The sequence below is a fragment of the Canis lupus genome, chromosome 36 (assembly GCF_048164855.1).
Source record: "Canis lupus baileyi chromosome 36, mCanLup2.hap1, whole genome shotgun sequence".
In the NCBI taxonomy this organism is placed as follows: domain Eukaryota; kingdom Metazoa; phylum Chordata; class Mammalia; order Carnivora; family Canidae; genus Canis; species Canis lupus.
In genome coordinates, this window is record NC_132873.1 from 5,136,808 (window position 1) to 5,154,075 (window position 17,268).

The 17,268-nt window shown below is 57.3% G+C and overlaps 2 protein-coding genes across 13 annotated transcripts; both read left to right on the forward strand.

The window, feature by feature from the left end:
• The first annotated feature begins 119 nt into the window (after positions 1 to 119).
• ATG9A (autophagy related 9A) lies at positions 120 to 9,354 on the forward strand. Of its 12 annotated transcripts, none has more exons than XM_072813111.1 (17): positions 120 to 292; positions 1,042 to 1,117; positions 1,264 to 1,323; positions 1,729 to 1,860; positions 1,986 to 2,029; positions 2,570 to 2,634; positions 3,444 to 3,605; positions 3,798 to 3,939; positions 4,104 to 4,852; positions 4,936 to 5,089; positions 5,195 to 5,374; positions 5,762 to 6,010; positions 6,195 to 6,373; positions 6,495 to 6,612; positions 7,411 to 7,633; positions 7,809 to 7,954; positions 8,291 to 9,354. In XM_072813111.1, exons 4-17 carry the CDS (start codon positions 1,758 to 1,760, stop codon positions 8,294 to 8,296), a joined length of 2,520 nt encoding a protein of 839 aa, XP_072669212.1. In that variant the 5' UTR covers positions 120 to 292; positions 1,042 to 1,117; positions 1,264 to 1,323; positions 1,729 to 1,757; the 3' UTR covers positions 8,297 to 9,354. The 12 variants fall into 12 exon arrangements, with proteins under 12 accessions (XP_072669212.1, XP_072669215.1, XP_072669218.1 ...); XM_072813114.1 differs by having other exon boundaries at positions 1,267 to 1,323; XM_072813113.1 differs by lacking the exon at positions 120 to 292 and adding an exon at positions 431 to 599.
• A 618-nt stretch (positions 9,355 to 9,972) lies between these two features.
• Positions 9,973 to 17,174, forward strand: ABCB6 (ATP binding cassette subfamily B member 6 (LAN blood group)). Its single transcript, XM_072813136.1, has 19 exons — positions 9,973 to 10,614; positions 10,927 to 11,064; positions 11,317 to 11,503; positions 11,698 to 11,799; positions 11,968 to 12,151; positions 12,782 to 12,903; positions 13,432 to 13,541; positions 13,862 to 13,927; positions 14,109 to 14,234; positions 14,370 to 14,446; positions 14,536 to 14,599; positions 14,718 to 14,803; positions 15,035 to 15,092; positions 15,309 to 15,413; positions 15,795 to 15,969; positions 16,116 to 16,228; positions 16,467 to 16,561; positions 16,635 to 16,703; positions 16,886 to 17,174. Exons 1-19 carry the CDS (start codon positions 10,066 to 10,068, stop codon positions 16,986 to 16,988), a joined length of 2,529 nt encoding a protein of 842 aa, XP_072669237.1. The 5' UTR covers positions 9,973 to 10,065; the 3' UTR covers positions 16,989 to 17,174.
• Positions 17,175 to 17,268: the final 94 nt, after the last annotated feature.

The window sequence follows — 17,268 nt, forward strand, 5'->3', positions numbered from 1 at the left end:
CGCACTATTGGTCCTCTGGCCGCCCGAAGCCCACTGCGAGCCCTTAGTCCCGCCCCCGAAGCCGGGAATGGGCCGTCGTGTCTCCGCCCCCTCGCGCTCATTGGTCAGACCGGCTGCGGTGACAGTGAGTGGCAGGCGCCGGGCCTAGAGCTTCGGGTCCGGACGAACCCAGTGGAGCCGACCGAGCCCCTGGAATCACTCGGGTCACGGTTCCTGAGGTGAAACGCGAGATCGATTACTGGAATCTCCGGGCCCGGGCCGGGCCTGACGGAGGGCGCCCGCGGGGCCCTAAGTGAGCGCACGGCGGGTAACGGGGGGCAGGGGGCGCCGCGGGAGGGGCGGAGGCGCGCGGCCGGAATGTTTTGATGGCGGGGGCGCGCGGGCGGGGGCGCGCGGGCGTCGGGGCCGCGCGCGAGGTTGTCCGCTGTTGGGAGCCGAGCCCTCGGCCTGGCGCCGGGCGACCCAGGGGCGCGCCGGGCTGGGTCTTGGCTGGGTGTCGGCTGCCGGGCTGGCTCGAGTCTTCCAGCATCCGCAGGCACCCCGAGCCCCCCCGGCCCGCGGGGCTCCTTGACCCTGGGGCCACACTGACCCCGTGAGTGGTGAGTGCCCCGAGCGGAGCGCCGTCAGCCCTTCCGACCCAGGGCTCCCACTAACCCAGGGAATCCCACTGGGGCCAGGCTGGGCCGCGTTCCACGGCCCCCGGGGTCTGCACCGGCGGGTGAGTTCCCCGAGCGCCGCCTAGACGAGCCTGGCTCCAGGGACCTACAGACCCCACAGTTGGCCCAGGATCTGGGTCCACACCGGCCCAGTCAGGATTTCCCGTCCAGGAATTACGCCTGCCTGTTGGGCCTTTGGTGCTAGGGAGCCAGGGGAAGAGGATGAACAGAAAAGTCATTTCAGAAAAGACTCTTCTTGGGTGTTGGCTTTCGGGGGGCTTTGAGGGCTTTGAGGACCCTGTGAGGCCTAATTTCTGAGAATGAGGTGGGGCGATGGAAAAACAGTCCAGGGTAGCTGTCTGACCTCAGGCCTGTACTGACTCAGTCTTTACAGGTTCAACAAGCCACTTCTTGGGATCCCAGAGTTGGATGAGTGGCCAGTATAGTACAGACCAGAGGAAGTACGCGGAGCCCCCATGCCTCTCCCCCACTGCAGCCTCCCTGCCCCGTGCTTGGCCTCCTCTTAGTGGAGGGTGGGTGGGCAGGAGGGCTGGCTTTCTTTTATCCCCACTCCCCACTCTCTGGGGCCTGACACCTTCTCCTCCAGCAGCTGCAGAGCCAGGGCATCAAGGGCTGGAGTGTGGAGCAGACGCTGTCCATGGAGCTGGTAGGGCCATGTGCTTATCTCAAACCTTTGTTTACAGACTGCTTCCAATCTGCTAGTCTCTTGGGAGACCCGGGTTTCTCCAGGAGGGCAGAGGGAAGTCCCCTTATCCCCACTAAATAGAAGATGAAACAGCACCCCACCACCACCAGCACCAAAGGGGCAAGGGCTGGCTTCAGACCAGCAAGACCTCAGTAGGCACTCGGTAAAGGCTCTGGGATTGACTGGCTTCCCAGGCCCCAAGCTCTCAGCTCTCCTTTGTTAACTACTCCTCTGCCTCTGAGTGGAAAAGACTGGAAGTAGACACCAAGCCCAGAGATCCTTTCTCACTCTTTCTGGTCTACGAGGCAGGGCAGGAGACAAGCAGCACCAGAGTCTGAACCTGGATCTTTTTATCCTTACTGTTAGGTGGACAACGTGGACAGGGGGCGGTGGTGATGGCGCAGTTCGACACGGAGTACCAGCGCCTTGAGGCCTCCTATAGTGATTCACCCCCTGGGGAGGAGGACCTATTGGTGCACGTCCCTGAGGGGAGTAAATGTGAGTTCTTGGACATGACAGCAGAGCCGGGGCATGGGGAGGAGAGGGTCGGTGGAGGAACTCCGAGGGGGCAGGGGGGCTCGTGTTCCTTCAGGGCTCTGACCTCTCTGCTCCTGCGCCCACAGCACCTTGGCACCACATTGAAAACCTTGACCTCTTCTTCTCTCGAATATCCTTTGGGTCTCTGTGTTGGAGCTGTGGGACCGTTAGCCCCTCTCTAAGCTGGGCCCCAGATGGGAAGTTGGGGTGGCTTTGATTCTAATCTCTGGAAGGGAGATGGGAACTCTTCTGAAGGCTGAAAGAGGCTGGGGCAATGGTGATCGTTATAGATAATGATACCTCACGTTTCCCAAGAGCTACGTGCCTTTCACTTTGTGGTGTCAGTTTTTATAAGGAACCTCTCTAAAGAGGATCTTTCTTTTTGATGGGACACTAATAACTATAATAATTAGTATCTTTTGATTTACTCTGTGCCAGCTTTGTGTTAAAATACTTCACGCTCATTATCTCATACCTAATAATACCATGAGACAGGCGCTATTACCTCCAAAGTACCACCGCAGACGAAAGTTGAGGGAGTAACATTGGCCAAAGTCACACAGCTAGAAAGTCCTAGAGCCAGGAGTTAAGTTCAGGTATGTGACTCCCCAAAGTCTGTGCCCCGAATTGCTGTCTCTCTAATCAACCACATTTTTCTTGACAATTCTACGTGTATAATCTACACCAGAAGAATGGCTTCACTTGCATGCTCATCGGGGAGGTCTTTGAGCTCATGTAAGTCTAAGAATGGACGGTGATGTGGGGAAGCACTGTGTGTCAGCCTTTTCCTCTTCCTGAGCTCAGCCAGCCCTGGCCATTCCTGCCAGTGCGGCTCAGTCCTCTGCTCAAAACCCTGCAGACCTAAGAGTTCAGGGACTGGGTGTGGCACCCAAATTCACAATCCTGTTTATTTGTTATCTCGCTTTTAAGGAATTCTTCCTAAATCCTCACTCTTCTCTGAAGAGAGCTCAGACTTGACCATTTCATCAGAGCTCCCGTGGGATGGACAGGGTTCAGTCAGGAGGTCTCAGAGATGCCCGCCACTTAAGAAAAGTGTGTGTTCTGCTTTGGTTATACCTAGGAAGGCAGAGCACTTTCTCAAAGGAAGAAGCCACATGACCTTGCCAAAGGGGAAGGGATTGAGAAACCCTCCCTCAATAACTAAAGACTGTAAATCCCTTTCGGGCTTCTAAATACTATCTCAAAAGGAAATCAGGGATTGGGAAGCCAGACCACAATCACAAGATCTTGGAGCGACTCTAGTAAATGGTGGTAGAGATTACCATGCTGTGAGGTGAGGAACGCAGGCTAATTGTGCGATGCCCAAGGCTAGGAGGAAAAAGCAGGAGCTGGTTTGGGCCTAAGAAGGTCCCTGGGGCTGAGCGGTGGAGAGAGCCCATGGGGAGTTTTCCAGCCTCAGCACGTCCCCCGGGGGTTGCTCTCTCACCTCATTCTGCTGCTTCCAGACTCTTCTCTCTGCCCCACACTATTTCACTGGTGCCCCTCTGACTCTTGGGCTGTGGCCCCTCTTCCCAATTCCTCAGGCAGTTCCTTTTTGTGGTTGCCTTCACCACCTTCTTGGTCAGCTGTGTGGACTATGACATCCTATTTGCCAACAAGATGGTGAACCATAGTCTTCACCCCACGGAGCCTGTCAAGGTCACTCTGCCAGACGCCTTTTTGCCTGCCCAGGTCTGTAGTGCCAGGTAAGGGCCGCAGGTCAAAGGACACCAGAGCCAGAGTTCCACCAGCAGGTAGGGAATGGAGTGGGGTGTGAGGCAGTAGCGCATCCCCTAGAACACAGACCGAGGCTCAGCCCCACCATAGCCTTCAGGAGTGTCCTGTCTGCCAAGACTCCTCAAGGGCCACCCCTCCTCCCCTGCTATTTCCCCCACCAGGATTCAGGAAAACGGCTCCCTTATCACCATCCTGGTCATCGCTGGGGTATTCTGGATCCATCGGCTTATCAAGTTCATCTATAACATTTGCTGCTACTGGGAGATCCACTCCTTCTACCTGCATGCTCTACGTATCCCCATGGTGAGGCTGGGAAGTTGGGCAGCTGGCACCACAGCCTGGGGAAGGGTTGGGCCTCACTGGCAGGTCAAGGAGCATCTGCGTACAGGCTCCAGTGGGCTAATGCGGGGCGAGGAGTCCAGGCTGCAAGCCAGCCTTGCCTAGCGTGTCCCTCCCCCGCCCTGCAGTCCGCTCTTCCGTACTGCACGTGGCAGGAAGTACAAGCACGGATCGTGCAGACCCAGAAGGAGCACCAGATCTGCATCCACAAGCGTGAGCTGACAGAGCTGGACATCTACCACCGCATCCTCCGCTTCCAGAACTACATGGTCGCCCTGGTTAACAAATCCCTCCTGCCTCTGCGCTTCCGCCTGCCAGGCCTTGGGGAGGCCGTCTTCTTCACCCGTGGCCTCAAGTACAACTTTGAGCTGATCCTCTTCTGGGGACCTGGCTCCCTGTTTCTCAACGAATGGAGCCTCAAGGCCGAGTACAAACGCGGGGGGCAACGGCTGGAGCTGGCCCAGCGCCTCAGCAACCGTATCCTGTGGATCGGCATCGCCAACTTCCTGCTGTGCCCCCTCATCCTCATCTGGCAGATCCTCTACGCCTTCTTCAGCTACGCTGAGGTGCTGAAGCGGGAGCCCGGGGCCCTGGGAGCACGTTGCTGGTCACTCTACGGCCGCTGCTACCTCCGCCACTTCAACGAGCTGGAGCACGAGCTGCAGTCCCGCCTCAACCGGGGCTACAAGCCCGCCTCCAAGTACATGAATTGCTTCTTGTCACCTCTGCTGACACTGTTGGCCAAGAATGGCGCCTTCTTCGCCGGCTCCATCCTGGCTGTGCTTATCGCCCTCACCATCTACGATGAAGACGTGTTGGCTGTGGAACACGTCCTCACCACCGTCACACTCCTGGGGGTCACCGTGACCGTGTGCAGGTGGGCTGGGGCAGCAGGCAGGAGCAAGCTGGACCAGTGTCCCTGGGAAAGGCTTGTCTCTCACTGTGGCCCCGATCCCCCAGGTCCTTTATCCCGGACCAGCACATGGTGTTCTGCCCCGAGCAGCTGCTCCGCGTGATCCTCGCTCACATCCACTACATGCCTGACCACTGGCAGGGTAATGCCCACCGCTCGCAGACCCGGGACGAGTTTGCCCAGCTCTTCCAGTACAAGGCAGTGAGTGGAGTTGGAGTTAGGGCCTGTTAGAGACTGGCCGATGGCTCGGTGGTGAGGGCGGGGAGCCCTCCTGCTCCCCTCTGACCTCGATCCCCTCCCTTATAGGTGTTTATCTTGGAGGAGTTGCTGAGCCCCATTGTCACACCCCTCATCCTCATCTTTTGCCTGCGCCCACGGGCCCTGGAGATCATAGACTTCTTCCGCAATTTCACCGTGGAGGTTGTAGGGGTTGGAGACACCTGCTCCTTTGCTCAGATGGATGTTCGCCAGCACGGCCATCCCCAGGTACCAGGAGGGGACGGGGGCAGGTGGCCAGAGCTGATGCTGGCAAAAAGACACCCCTCTGAGCCAACGATTTGCAGGAAGGCAGCCCTGCCTCTGGGCAGCCATGCACGAGGGTACACACTGCTTGGTGAATAGGAGCTTCGGCTGGATTTTAGCCTTAAACTTGCACCTTTGGCCAAGTGCCCTTGAGAAAGGCACAAACCAAGCAACTAGCCCAGCGAGCCGACTGTGCCGCCTGGGGTGGGCCTTGGGGCTGCGGACGAGAGACAGACAGCAGCGCATTGCTGTCTCGGTCCTCCAGGGGCAGGGCCTCCCTGCTGGCAGGAAAGGTACAACAAGCGTTTCTGTCAGAGGACGGTCCTGCTCACTGGAGCCTCCCTTGTGCAGTGGCTGTCCGGCGGGCAGACGGAAGCCTCAGTGTACCAGCAAGCTGAGGACGGGAAGACAGAGCTGTCACTCATGCACTTTGCCATCACCAACCCCGGCTGGCAGCCACCCCGTGAGAGTACAGCCTTCCTCGGCTTCCTCAAGGAGCAGGTTCAGCGGGACGGAGCAGCCGCTGGCCTCGCCCAAGGGGGGCTGCTCCCTGAAAATGCCCTCTTTACGTCCATCCAGTCCTTACAGTCTGAGTCTGAGGTGTGTCCTTGGGGACGAGGAGGTGACGGGCAGAGTGTGAGCTGAGGGCCAGGCCTGGGGTGGAAGGGCCTTGCTACCTGGTTGGTTTCCTTCTGTCAGTTCAGTCTGTGTCCTTGGGTGTTGACACCCAGGGCCCTGTGGCCTCCCTGCTGCCCTGGTAATTCAGCTCACCCCTTTTTCACAGCCACTGAGCCTGATTGCAAACGTGGTAGCTGGCTCCTCGTGCCGTGGCCCCCCACTGCCCAGAGACCTGCAGGGTTCCAGGCACAGGGCCGAAGTCGCCTCTGCCCTGCGCTCCTTCTCCCCTCTGCACCCCGGTCAGGTTCCCGCAGGCCGAGCTCCTAGCACCATGACAGGCTCTGGGTGAGTAGAGATGGGCCTCGGTGGAAGGGCGTGGCAATCCCCCCCCCCCCCCCCCGCCCCAGTAACTTTGGGGCTCTTAGAAATGTTGACGGCTGCGGTCTGTCTGTGCTGGGAGGGACAGGGTGGATGCCAGGACAGCCAGCTCCGGGAGCAGCGTGTGGGAAGGACAGCTGCAGAGCCTGGTGCTGTCAGAGTACGCATCCACCGAGATGAGCCTGCACGCCCTCTATATGCACCAGGTGAGTGGGCAGCAAGGGGCAGAGCCACAGAGTCAAGCTGGCCACTGACAAATAGAATAGAGGGTTCTAGGCAAGGAAAAGCAAGACATGGGTCTGGAACCCTTGTCTGTTATTCACCTACTCTAAGCTCCATTCCTGCAGATACCCTTTTGCCATCCATTTTTAGGCAAGCTTATTGTCATCCGGGGCCTTGACACATTTGCTATTTCCCTTGCCAAGAATCCACTTCCCTAGATATGCTTATGGCTCCCTCCTTTAATCACCTGTCTGTTCTTAACTGTTCCATGAGACGTCTCTGGCCACCCTGACCAAAAGAGTCTCCCTTGGCCACCCCCGACTCTCCCTGCTTTTATTTTTCTCTGTAGCATTTATCTGATCTATTGCATTTTCCCTCTTTTATTTTATTGTCTCTGATCCCCCCGCACCACCTCTGCCTCCAGCATACAAGCCAAACAAGGGCTGAGATTTTTGTCTGTTGTTCAGTGCTATCTTCCTGGCACCTTGAAAGAGTGCCTGGCACTTAGATGTACCACCAACTTGTTCTTGACTCAAATGACTAGGCAAAACGAGTGCCATCACAACTTATGCAACAGGTTCGTTCCAGGGATCTGCTGAGAGTTTAACCTATAAGATGTCGTATGTGTCTTACACACTGTTAATAAGATAGTTACTCTGGGTCAGTGATTCTGGGCGCGGTGCCAGAAATGGGAACATTTGGAACAGTGTAGTGGGGGCAGCTGTTTCAGATATCCTAGCCTTAACTAATGAGTGTCACCCTCCACTCCCCACACTTCTCAGCTCCATAAACAGCAAGCCCAGGCCGAGCCTGAGCGGCATGTGTGGCATCGCCGGGAGAGCGATGAGAGTGGGGAGAGCGCCCCTGAAGAGGGGGGAGAGGGCTCCCGGGCCTCCCAACCTATCCCCCGCTCTGCCAGCTATCCCTGTGCTGCACCCCGGCCTGGAGCACCCGAGACCACCGCCCTGCAGGGGGGCTTCCAGAGGCGCTATGGGGGTATCACAGGTATCCAACGGGGGTACAGCAGGGTACAGTGGCTCTTTGGGGGGGCCTCTTGGGGAGGAAAGAAGTCAGAGGGATCAAGCCCAAAGAGACTAACCCTTACCCCCACCTTGAACAGCCCCAGAACCTTGCTCCACATTTGTGTTCGTTCTAAGACCATGTTTACTTGTGTCTCTAGATCCTGGCACGGTACCCCGGGCTCCCTCTCACTTCTCCCGGCTGCCCCTTGGAGGGTGGGCTGAAGATGGGCAGTCAGCATCAAGGCACCCAGAGCCGGTGCCCGAGGAGGGCTCGGAGGATGAGCTTCCCCCTCAGGTGCACAAGGTAAGGGCCCCAGGACTGGAGAACAGCTACCAGATGTAGTAACTTCCAGGCTGAGATCAAAGTCTCCTGTGAAAGAAGGCAGGCCTCTCGTATGGAGGTACTGTCCCTTCCCCTCCAAAATACACTCCCATTTTTTGCCTCCCCTACTCTGGAATCCAGGGCTTAATTTTCCCCTTCACTTTCCTCCCCTGGAATCAAGCTTTCCCCTTCATTTATCTCCAAGGTTTTGTGTGTGTGTGTGTGTGTGTGTGTGTGTGTTTGTTTTGCTTTTTTGCAGGAAGGTGGTAAGCAGATAGCTGAAGATGGTCTCCACTACTGACCCTTTTCTCTCTACAGGTATAGACAAGGCTGAGGAGGGTCCCTATGTCCCAGGATGGAGGCCACGGTTGCCCTGCCATCCCATCTGCCCGCCATGGAGGGCTCCTCTGACTGTTGCCTGGCTCCACGTGTGTGGTGTTTGTGTGTCTGTGCCTGGCCAAGGGAGGTGCCAACGCTGGGCTTGCCGCAGCCCCAGGAGAGAAATTGGGGGCCTAGGAACCAAGGCACACAGGACTCTAGCCTCATCCCCAGGACCCCCCTTGGCTCAGAGTGTGGTGCTAGAAACTGGTCCCCGGTCCAGCCCCAGTACTGCCACCTTTGCACCCACCCCTGCAAGTCTCCAGAGGACTGCCCACCACAGAAGCTGCCAAGCAGGGAGAACCTGTGCCAACTGTGGAGTGGGGAGGTTGGGCCCGGACCCTCAACCTCTGCAGCCTCCCTCCCCCACCCCGAACAGATGAGTAGCTCAGGCTGTGGCCCTTACCTCACCCCCAGTTCTCTCCCAGTGCTACAGCCTGCTCACCTCTCCTGCTTCCTGCACATGACAGGCATGTATGCCGCTTACTCTGTTCTGTTCGCTTGCTCCCGTTCTGTTCAGCTTTTGCTTCGCACTGGTGTGGAGACCCTAGCTCCCAGCTCCTCTCATGCTACCTTTTGACACTACGAAGGAAGGTTTCTAAAAGGCAGGAGCAGGATGGAAGTTCTTTGCTGCCCTCTCCAAGTTTGAAGCAGGGCCTCTGAGAGACTGAGGCCGTCCTGGCCTCCATTGCTGCTTATTGTACCCCTTAACCGCCTGCACAAAGGACGGACTGGGCTGGTTGTGCCCTCGGCTGTCTACCTCCCAGCAAGAGAGCTCTGGGCTGCCTCCCGCTGTTCCCCCCGGGGCTGGAGGGGCGACAGGAGGCCTGCGCCCGAGGCTGTGAGCTGCCGCATTGCATGCTGGGACCCAGCTCCTACTCTCCGCCCCACCCCTCGCCCGCCCGGGCCGCTGCGGGCGTGGAACGCGGCGCTGCCCGGGCTCACAGCGGAAGGCGTAGGAACTGTGTACAGCTTGATAACCCTTAATAAAAAAGGGACTTTGACCGGGCTTGTTGCGTCGCGCGGCTGGGATCCCGGGAAGGAGCGGACTGGGGTGCGGGCGAGCCCCCTGCTGGTGGGGGCCCGGCCGGGCGGTGGGAAGGTGGGCCGACGCCGTCATTCGGATACACCGGGCGGGCCAGCGAGCAGGACCACCTCCCAGCGCCGCGCCGCGGAGGTCAAGGTCTCGGGTCGGACGTGCGGTCAGATTTCGCGCTCTGAGCACGTGACCGGGCCGGCCCCGCCCCTGTATTTTGCCTTTTCCGCGTGCACGCTCTCCCCGCGCCCCGCCCCCTCGGCGAGGCTGGCCAATGGGGGCCCCGGTAGGGGCTGGGGCCGCCCTGTGGGCGGGGCTGCCGCGCCGGTGCCGCGCCGGCCGCACGCTCCACATTCCTTGGGCCCGGACGCGGCCGGAGGGTCCCGGGCGGCGAGCGGGGCGGACGGACGTGCGAGGAGGGCGTGCGTGCCCTGCGTGAGTGCGCGGCGGCGGCGGCGCGTGCGCGGGGCGGGGGAGCGGGGGAGCGTGGGCGGGCCCACGTGTGCCCCTGCGCGAGGGCCCCTGCGCGAGGGCCCCGCGGCTCGGCGCCCCTCGGGTCCATGACCCGGGACCCCGCGGCCTCCCCGCCCCGCCCCGAGCCGCCGGTCCGGGTTGCAGCCCCCGCAGCCCCCGCAGCCCCCGCGGTGCCCGCAGCCCCGGCCGGCGGCCACGCATCGCCATGGTGACTGTGGGCAACTACTGCGAGGCCGAGGGGCCCGCGGGGCCGGCCTGGGTGAAGGGTGGCCTGAGCCCCTGCTTCTTCTACACGCTCGTGCCCTCCATACTGATGGGCCTGGGGGCTCTGGCCTTGGTGCTGGCCCTTCCCTGCAAGCGTCGCGAGCGGCCCACTGGCGCCCACGAGCGCTCTTGGACCGCCGGCCCTCTTGTCGCTCCCTACGTGCTGCAGTTGCTCCTGGCCACGCTTCAGGTGGCGCTGCCCCTGGCCAGCCTGGTCGGCCGGGTGGGCACTGCCGGGGGCGCCCCGCTGCCAGGCTACCTGCTGCTGGCTTCCATCCTGGGGACTCTGGCCAGCGCCTGTGGCCTGGGGCTGCTCGTGGTGGAGCATAACCAGGCCTGGCAGAAACTAGCAATGGGCATCTGGATCGAGTTCAGGCACAGCGCGGGTCTCCTGCTCCTCTGGACTGTGGCGTTTACAGCTGAGAACTTGGCCCTCGTGTCTTGGAACAGCCCACAGTGGTGGTGGGCAAGGGCAGACTTGAGCCAGCAGGTAAGGGACCTCCTGGGGACAGGAGAGTCATGAGGGGCAAGGGCTGGGAAGAAGGATGGTGTGTCTGGCCATACTGGCCCCATACTTTGGGATGCCTTTAAGGAGGTGAAGGGAGAGGCCTGCCTGGCCTGGTTGCTGATAGCCAGCTGGTGGGGTGTGTCTGTGCTGAGTCACTCTAAACTTTTTCCAAGCCTTCTTGATGCTGGGGCCCTGACCTGGGTGTGTGCCCTACCCCAGACCCCAGTCCTGTTGTAAGTGGTAACAATGGCATTTTGGCCTTCTTTGATGCTCTCCCTACACGTTTTATCCTAGGTTCAGTTTAGCCTCTGGGTGCTGCGATATGTGGTTTCTGGAGGGCTTTTTATCCTGGGACTCTGGGCCCCTGGACTTCGTCCCCAGTCCTATGCCCTGAAGGTTAATGAAGAGGATCAAGATGTAGAGTGGAGCGAGGTATTCCTGAACTTCTGAACCACAGGGTCTGTCTGAATTTCATTGCCTGTCTTCATTCACATTTTTTCACCGTAGTACTTCTTTCCCAAATCTCAGTTTGTGCCCTGTAAGCCTTTCTGACCTCATCAGGGGATCATTTGTGAGTCTGAGATAACTGGGAGCTGTAATCCCATACATTTTCCCTAGAGGAGTTCGACTAGGGCACTTCTGTTCAATTTCTGAGCTCCCCTCCTCTGTGTTGCACCATCCTAGGTTCAGACAACAGAGGCACCCCCAAGATCTACCTGGCGAGACCTTGGCAGGAAGCTCCGCCTGCTGAGTGGCTACCTGTGGCCTCGAGGGAGTCCAGTTCTGCAGCTTGTCGTGCTCATCTGCCTGGGGCTCATGGGGTTGGAACGGGGACTGAATGTGTTGGTCCCCATATTCTATAGGAACATAGGTGAGGGAGAAGGGGTGCCAGCTCAGCTCTCTGGTCCTTCATTGGCTGGATGAGGAGTAGGGACCCTAACTTAAGGGAGGTGGGACAGCATTAGGAACTGGATGATCAGAAAGGGGCTGTGGCTGGTGCCTGGAGTAGTTTCTCCTGAAGAATCCCCGGGGCCAAAAGTGGGCTCTGACTTATTTTCTCTGTAGTGAACTCACTGACCGAGAAGGCACCTTGGAACTCCCTGGCCTGGATTGTTACCACCTATGTTGCCCTCAAGTTCCTCCAGGGGGGTGGCACTGGCAGTACAGGTATGATAGGACTCTGCTGTCACCCTGGTTGGCGTTGGGCTCTCCCCCACTTCCCCCCAAGCATCCCTCCCCTGGCCCCTTGGTGATCTCAGACCTTTCATGTCTTGGTACTGGGCTGATGTCATCTGGCCCCTAAGTTCTACTGAGGTCCACCCTGGCTTCCCCTAGGCTTTGTGAGCAACCTGCGCACGTTCCTATGGATCCGGGTACAGCAGTTCACATCACGGCAGGTGGAGCTGCGCCTCTTCTCCCACCTGCACGAGCTCTCTCTGCGCTGGCACCTGGGGCGCCACACAGGGGAGGTGCTGCGGATCGTGGACCGGGGCAAATCCAGTGTCACAGGGCTGCTCAGGTGCCAGGCCAGTGGAAATGGAGTGTGGGAGGGTGGAGCTGGAGAAGCAAGAATGAAGGGGCTGGCAGGAGACAGCACCCTGCTTCAGCTACCTCTCCATTCTTTTTTTTAATCCTTTATTTTATTTTATTTTTTTAATCCTTTTTTTTTTTGAAATTAACATGTACGTGCTTTCATAATAAGATGAATAAAATGGAAGAAGTACCTCATAAGTTCGACTCCTTTCTCCAGAGGTTCCCACTCCATGTAGGATGTTGAGTTCTGCTCTTGACATTTTTACATACATATGTGTGCAGACTCACAGCACTGATATGTTATTGGGCAGGATTTTCCTAAAACACGTGAGATCGTGACATAGGTATTGTTCCAGAAGTGCCTTATTAACAAAACATTATGGAGATCTATTCTTTATCCTCCGTGAAGATCCTCCTCGTTCATTATAATTGGCCCAGAGCATTCTGTACTTGGGGCATGCTACAATTTGTTTGGCCATCCACCTCTTGAGGGGGCATTTAGCTTGATTCTAGTCTCTCGTCACTGAAAAACAAAATACCACATGAGACTCTTGGGGGCAGAGTTTCTGGCTCCAAGCCCCTAAACTGTCCTTTGTTGCTTGACTTGCATTCCTAGCTACCTGGTGTTCAACATCATACCCACACTGGCTGACATCACCATTGGCATCATCTACTTCAGCATGTTCTTCAATGCCTGGTTTGGCCTCATTGTGTTCCTGTGCATGAGTCTTTACCTCAGTGAGTGCTGCTTGGTGGGAGCGTCTCCCTGAATTGTGGTAGGGACTGCCTTGGGTATGAGCCCTGCCCCTACTCAGTGGCCCAGCTAGGAGAGGCTGTCCATTGGTGGACTAGAATAAGCTCCTGCTGCTCCCCAACATGATGGCTTGGCCTCCTCCTCTGCCAGGGAAGCCTTAGCTGAACCCGGATAGAGGGCCAGGGAAGGGCATCCTGGTCACATTGGGGGCCTGCTGTGGGGTGCACATCAAAGAGAAACCTCATTTTCTGTAACCAGATGCAGCTCGCCTTCGTTTGGTTGCCAACAGCATTTTCACACACAGGGCTTGGTGCAGGCTGCAAAGAGATCTTGGGCACGGCCCCTTCCCTCAGGGAGCTTAGGGCTCTTTCCCTTTGGGATCTAGGTCCCTGGTCTGTAGCTCAGGGTTCATGTGTATGTGGTAGGTAGCAGACCTCCCCCTGTGGTCTCTGGTGTTGGGAGTGATGTCTTGATCTCTTCTTCTCTTTCTTACCCAACCTATTACTCTGTAGTCATGACCATTGTGGTCACTGAATGGAGAACGAAGTTTCGACGTGCTATGAACACACAGGAGAATGCTACCCGGGCACGAGCTGTGGACTCTTTGCTAAACTTCGAGACGGTAGTGAAGGCCTTGGTGGCAGTAGTGTGAGACACAGGGATGTGGAGCAGTGGGGCCGCCAAGAAGCTGGGGGTGGGGGTGCTGTTTAAAATGAGGAAGGCAGGGCACCTGGCTGGCTCAGTTGGAAGAGTGTGCAACTCCTAATCTCAGGATTGTGAGCTTGAGCCCAGGTTGGGTGTAGAGACGTCTTAAATAAGAATAAGACTTAAAAAAAATAGATAAAAATACGATGAGGAAGGAGGCATTGGGAAGGCTGGAGGAAATGATGCAGGCATTCATGCTGCAGCCGTGTCTTAACACCAGTGATTTGACTTGGTCAGGTGAAGTATTACAACGCGGAAGGTTACGAAGTGAACCGCTATCGAGAGGCCATCACCAAATATCAGGTGAGGATGCTGGTTTGACGCCTGTTGAGAGCAGTGGCCTAGCCTTGTGGAATTGCCAGGGCCAAGAGGAGTATGGTTTGGGCTGAAAAATCAAGGTTGAAGATACCTGGGCCCAGGTTTGGATTTGGTGAGACTGTATACATGACATTCCACTTACGCCCCCATATTATTATTGCCCCAGGATTTGGAGTGGAAGTCAAGTGCTTCACTGGTTTTACTAAATCAGACCCAGAACCTGGTGATTGGACTTGGGCTCCTTGCTGGCTCCCTGCTTTGTGCATACTTTGTCAGCGAGCAGAAGCTACAGGTGAAGAAATGGTGCTGGGGACGGAAGAGGGGCCCGAGACCTACATCCAGGCCCCCAGGTGTCTGGGTGGGAAGTGGGCAGGGGGACAGCCTGTTGGTGGCTGGTGACTCGGTACTCCTCGTTGGATTTCCACAGGTCGGGGACTTTGTGCTGTTTGGCACCTACATCATCCAGCTGTACATGCCCCTCAACTGGTTTGGCACCTACTACAGGTAACCTGATCTCTGCCCCTCACCTGTCCGGGATGCATGGTTATTTCCCCAGCTCCTCAGAGGAGCCCCAGCCAGCACTATTCTTGCAGGATGATCCAGACAAACTTCATCGACATGGAGAACATGTTTGACTTGCTGAAAGAGAAGCCAGAAGTAAGTGGAGTGAGGGGAGTTGGGGGCAGGGTGGGAAGCGGCAGTCTGCGAGGTTGCTCCTGGTGTCTGGAGAACCCCAGACCTATGACGGCAGCACCCATGGGTGGTACTCTGCTAGGTGAAGGACCTCCCTGGAGCAGGGCCCCTGCGCTTCCAGAGGGGCCAGATTGAGTTTGAGAACGTGCACTTCAGCTATGCGAATGGGTAAGGCCCCGATTTTGCCACCTCACAGCGCCCTTTTGCCTCATCCACATATACGTGGATAAGTATGTATCCCCACAAGTATCCCCACACCCCATCCCTGCCTTTCCACCCACCACTGCCTAGGAAGAGAGCCTGAGCAGGGGAGGAGCAGGGCCCAGTAGCAGCTCTCCCGATAGAAGGAGTCACTGGGAGCACAGCAAGCCTGCTGACCATGCTCACCCTTCCTTCCAGGCGGGAAACCCTGCAGGATGTGTCCTTCACCGTCATGCCTGGACAGACAGTGGCCCTGGTGAGAGAAGACCCAGGCACTCGGCCCCGACTCCTTGAGTTTCCCTAGCCCAGTATTCATGGAAGTTTGTGACTGAGGCTGTGGAGTCAGAATCCTGTCATGACAGGCCACAGGATTGAGTGTAGCAGCCTCCTTGGACGTTGGTGGCTTTTTGGAGAGCAAGCCTTAAAAGCCAGCAGGCCTGAAAGTGTTCTCCCTTTGTTTCCAATGCAACAGGTGGGCCCATCTGGAGCGGGGAAGAGCACAGTATTGCGCCTGCTGTTTCGCTTCTATGACATCAGCTCTGGCTGCATCCGGATAGATGGGCAGGACATCTCCCAGGTGCGGTTGCTTGGGAGAAGATTGTAATTTAGGGGCCCGTTGTGAAAGAATGGCAGTTTGTGAAGTGCTGGCTACTCTCCAGGGAGAGGAGATGTCACCCCTGCAAAAAGCTGCAGCAGGAGACCTCAGCCTTCCTGACACCATGTAACGTACCCAAGTAAAGTAGTCATGAGCATAAAAAGCATCTCTTCTCTTTATAGATGGGGAAAAAGACTTAGGGAGGTCGAGTGATTTGCCCTCAACAGCTAGGATTTGGGATGGTGGTGACAGGGTTCCTGTACTCATCCCTTGTGTTTCCTCCTCCAGCTCGTCCTACCTCCCAGGCCTAGGGGTGGGGGTGGGGCAGTCTCACAGCCTGAGCATATGGTCTTCTGGCCCCAGGTGACCCAGATCTCCCTCCGGTCTCACATTGGAGTTGTGCCCCAAGACACCGTCCTCTTCAATGACACCATCGCCAACAATATCCGCTACGGCTGCATTACAGCCGGGGACGAGGAGGTGATGGCTGCTGCTCAGGCTGCAGGCATCCATGAGGCCATTATGAGTTTCCCTGAAGGTGAGCCTCCCGGGAGAGAGAGTCCCTCCCCTGCCTGGTTTAGTCCCATTGTTCCCTCTGAGCTCTGTTCCATCCATTCCTGCTCATGTGGTCACGGAAACCCCATGTATTACGTGTGACTTGAGAGAGGTGGGCAATATTCACAGGTTATGAGACGCAGGTGGGCGAGCGGGGACTGAAGTTGAGTGGTGGGGAGAAGCAGCGTGTCGCCATTGCTCGCACCATTCTCAAGGCTCCAGACATCATTCTGCTGGATGAGGTGAGGGCCCTGGGCAGCCTGCTCCCCTCTTCCTCCCTTGCCCACACCCGGGCCATTCCTGCTGGATGGCTTTCCATTGCGGAGAGATACTATGAGTCCCTGCTTCATAAAAACACCTTAGGGTTCTCAAATACAGAGAAGGTTTTTTTGATTCCTGAGGTCTCAGCTAGCAGCCTGTATCCTCCTTCTACTTGGATTTTGGGTGGCGGGGGCTGGTTTACCCAGATCCTCTCTGTAGGCAACATCAGCGCTGGATACGTCTAACGAGAGGGCCATCCAGGCTTCTCTGGCCAAAGTCTGTGCCAACCGCACCACCATCGTAGTGGCCCACAGGTACAGGACCGGGCTGTGGGCACCGGGGGCCCGCTTGTGTTGTGTGGTGCGTAACTCAGCTCTGATCTCTCAGGCTCTCAACCGTGGTTGATGCTGACCAGATCCTTGTCTTTAAGGACGGCTGGATCGTGGAGAGAGGACGGTAAGGAACACAGCTGGATGAACACGGCAGGGCCTCCGAATTGGGGGCCTGAGGAAAAGGAAATCCCAGGGGTTTCTGAAAGGGCTTTCCCCTTGAGGATCCCTCTCACCTCTGTGGGCTGGCGGTGAGCACTCTTGAGGTGAACTGGGGAGTCGGGACTCACACTTTCCTCCTTGCCCCAGGCACGAGGCTCTGTTGTCCCGAGGTGGCATGTATGCTGACATGTGGCAGCTGCAGCAGCGGGGACAGGAAGAAGTCTCTGAAGACACCAAACCCCTGGACTGAGATATGGTGACCAAGGCTGTGGCCACGTCCCTCCCAAAGGATAATCCAGTGGGGAAGAAGATGTAGCCCTTTTCCTGGTATATTTCAAGCCAGTGTTGGGGTATGGTGCTAGCTATAGGAGGGAAAAGAACCTTCCAGAGAAGCACTTTTTGGGGGAAATAAAAAAAAGTGTGGATTGTGCTCGGATCCTTGTGACTGGTGTGGGGTATTGTGGGGGGCCCCTGCCCTTAGGTCAGGGGAGCTCCTTTGCTTTCAGTCTGACAGGAGAAAGAAACACATT

What these genes read in the sequence shown, in the direction of transcription:
- ABCB6 (XM_072813136.1), top strand. Translation starts at nt 10,066, where the DNA reads ATGGTGACTGTGGGCAACTACTGCGAGGCCGAGGGGCCCGCGGGGCCG. An exon ending in ACCATCGTAGTGGCCCACAG is followed by an intron (nt 16,562 to 16,634) that starts GTACAGGACCGG and finishes CTGATCTCTCAG; the next exon opens with GCTCTCAACCGTGGTTGATG. An exon ending in TGGATCGTGGAGAGAGGACG is followed by an intron (nt 16,704 to 16,885) that starts GTAAGGAACACA and finishes TCCTTGCCCCAG; the next exon opens with GCACGAGGCTCTGTTGTCCC.
- ATG9A (XM_072813117.1), top strand. Translation starts at nt 1,758, where the DNA reads ATGGCGCAGTTCGACACGGAGTACCAGCGCCTTGAGGCCTCCTATAGT. An exon ending in ATGCTCTACGTATCCCCATG is followed by an intron (nt 3,940 to 4,103) that starts GTGAGGCTGGGA and finishes CCCGCCCTGCAG; the next exon opens with TCCGCTCTTCCGTACTGCAC. An exon ending in CCTTACAGTCTGAGTCTGAG is followed by an intron (nt 6,011 to 6,194) that starts GTGTGTCCTTGG and finishes CCTTTTTCACAG; the next exon opens with CCACTGAGCCTGATTGCAAA.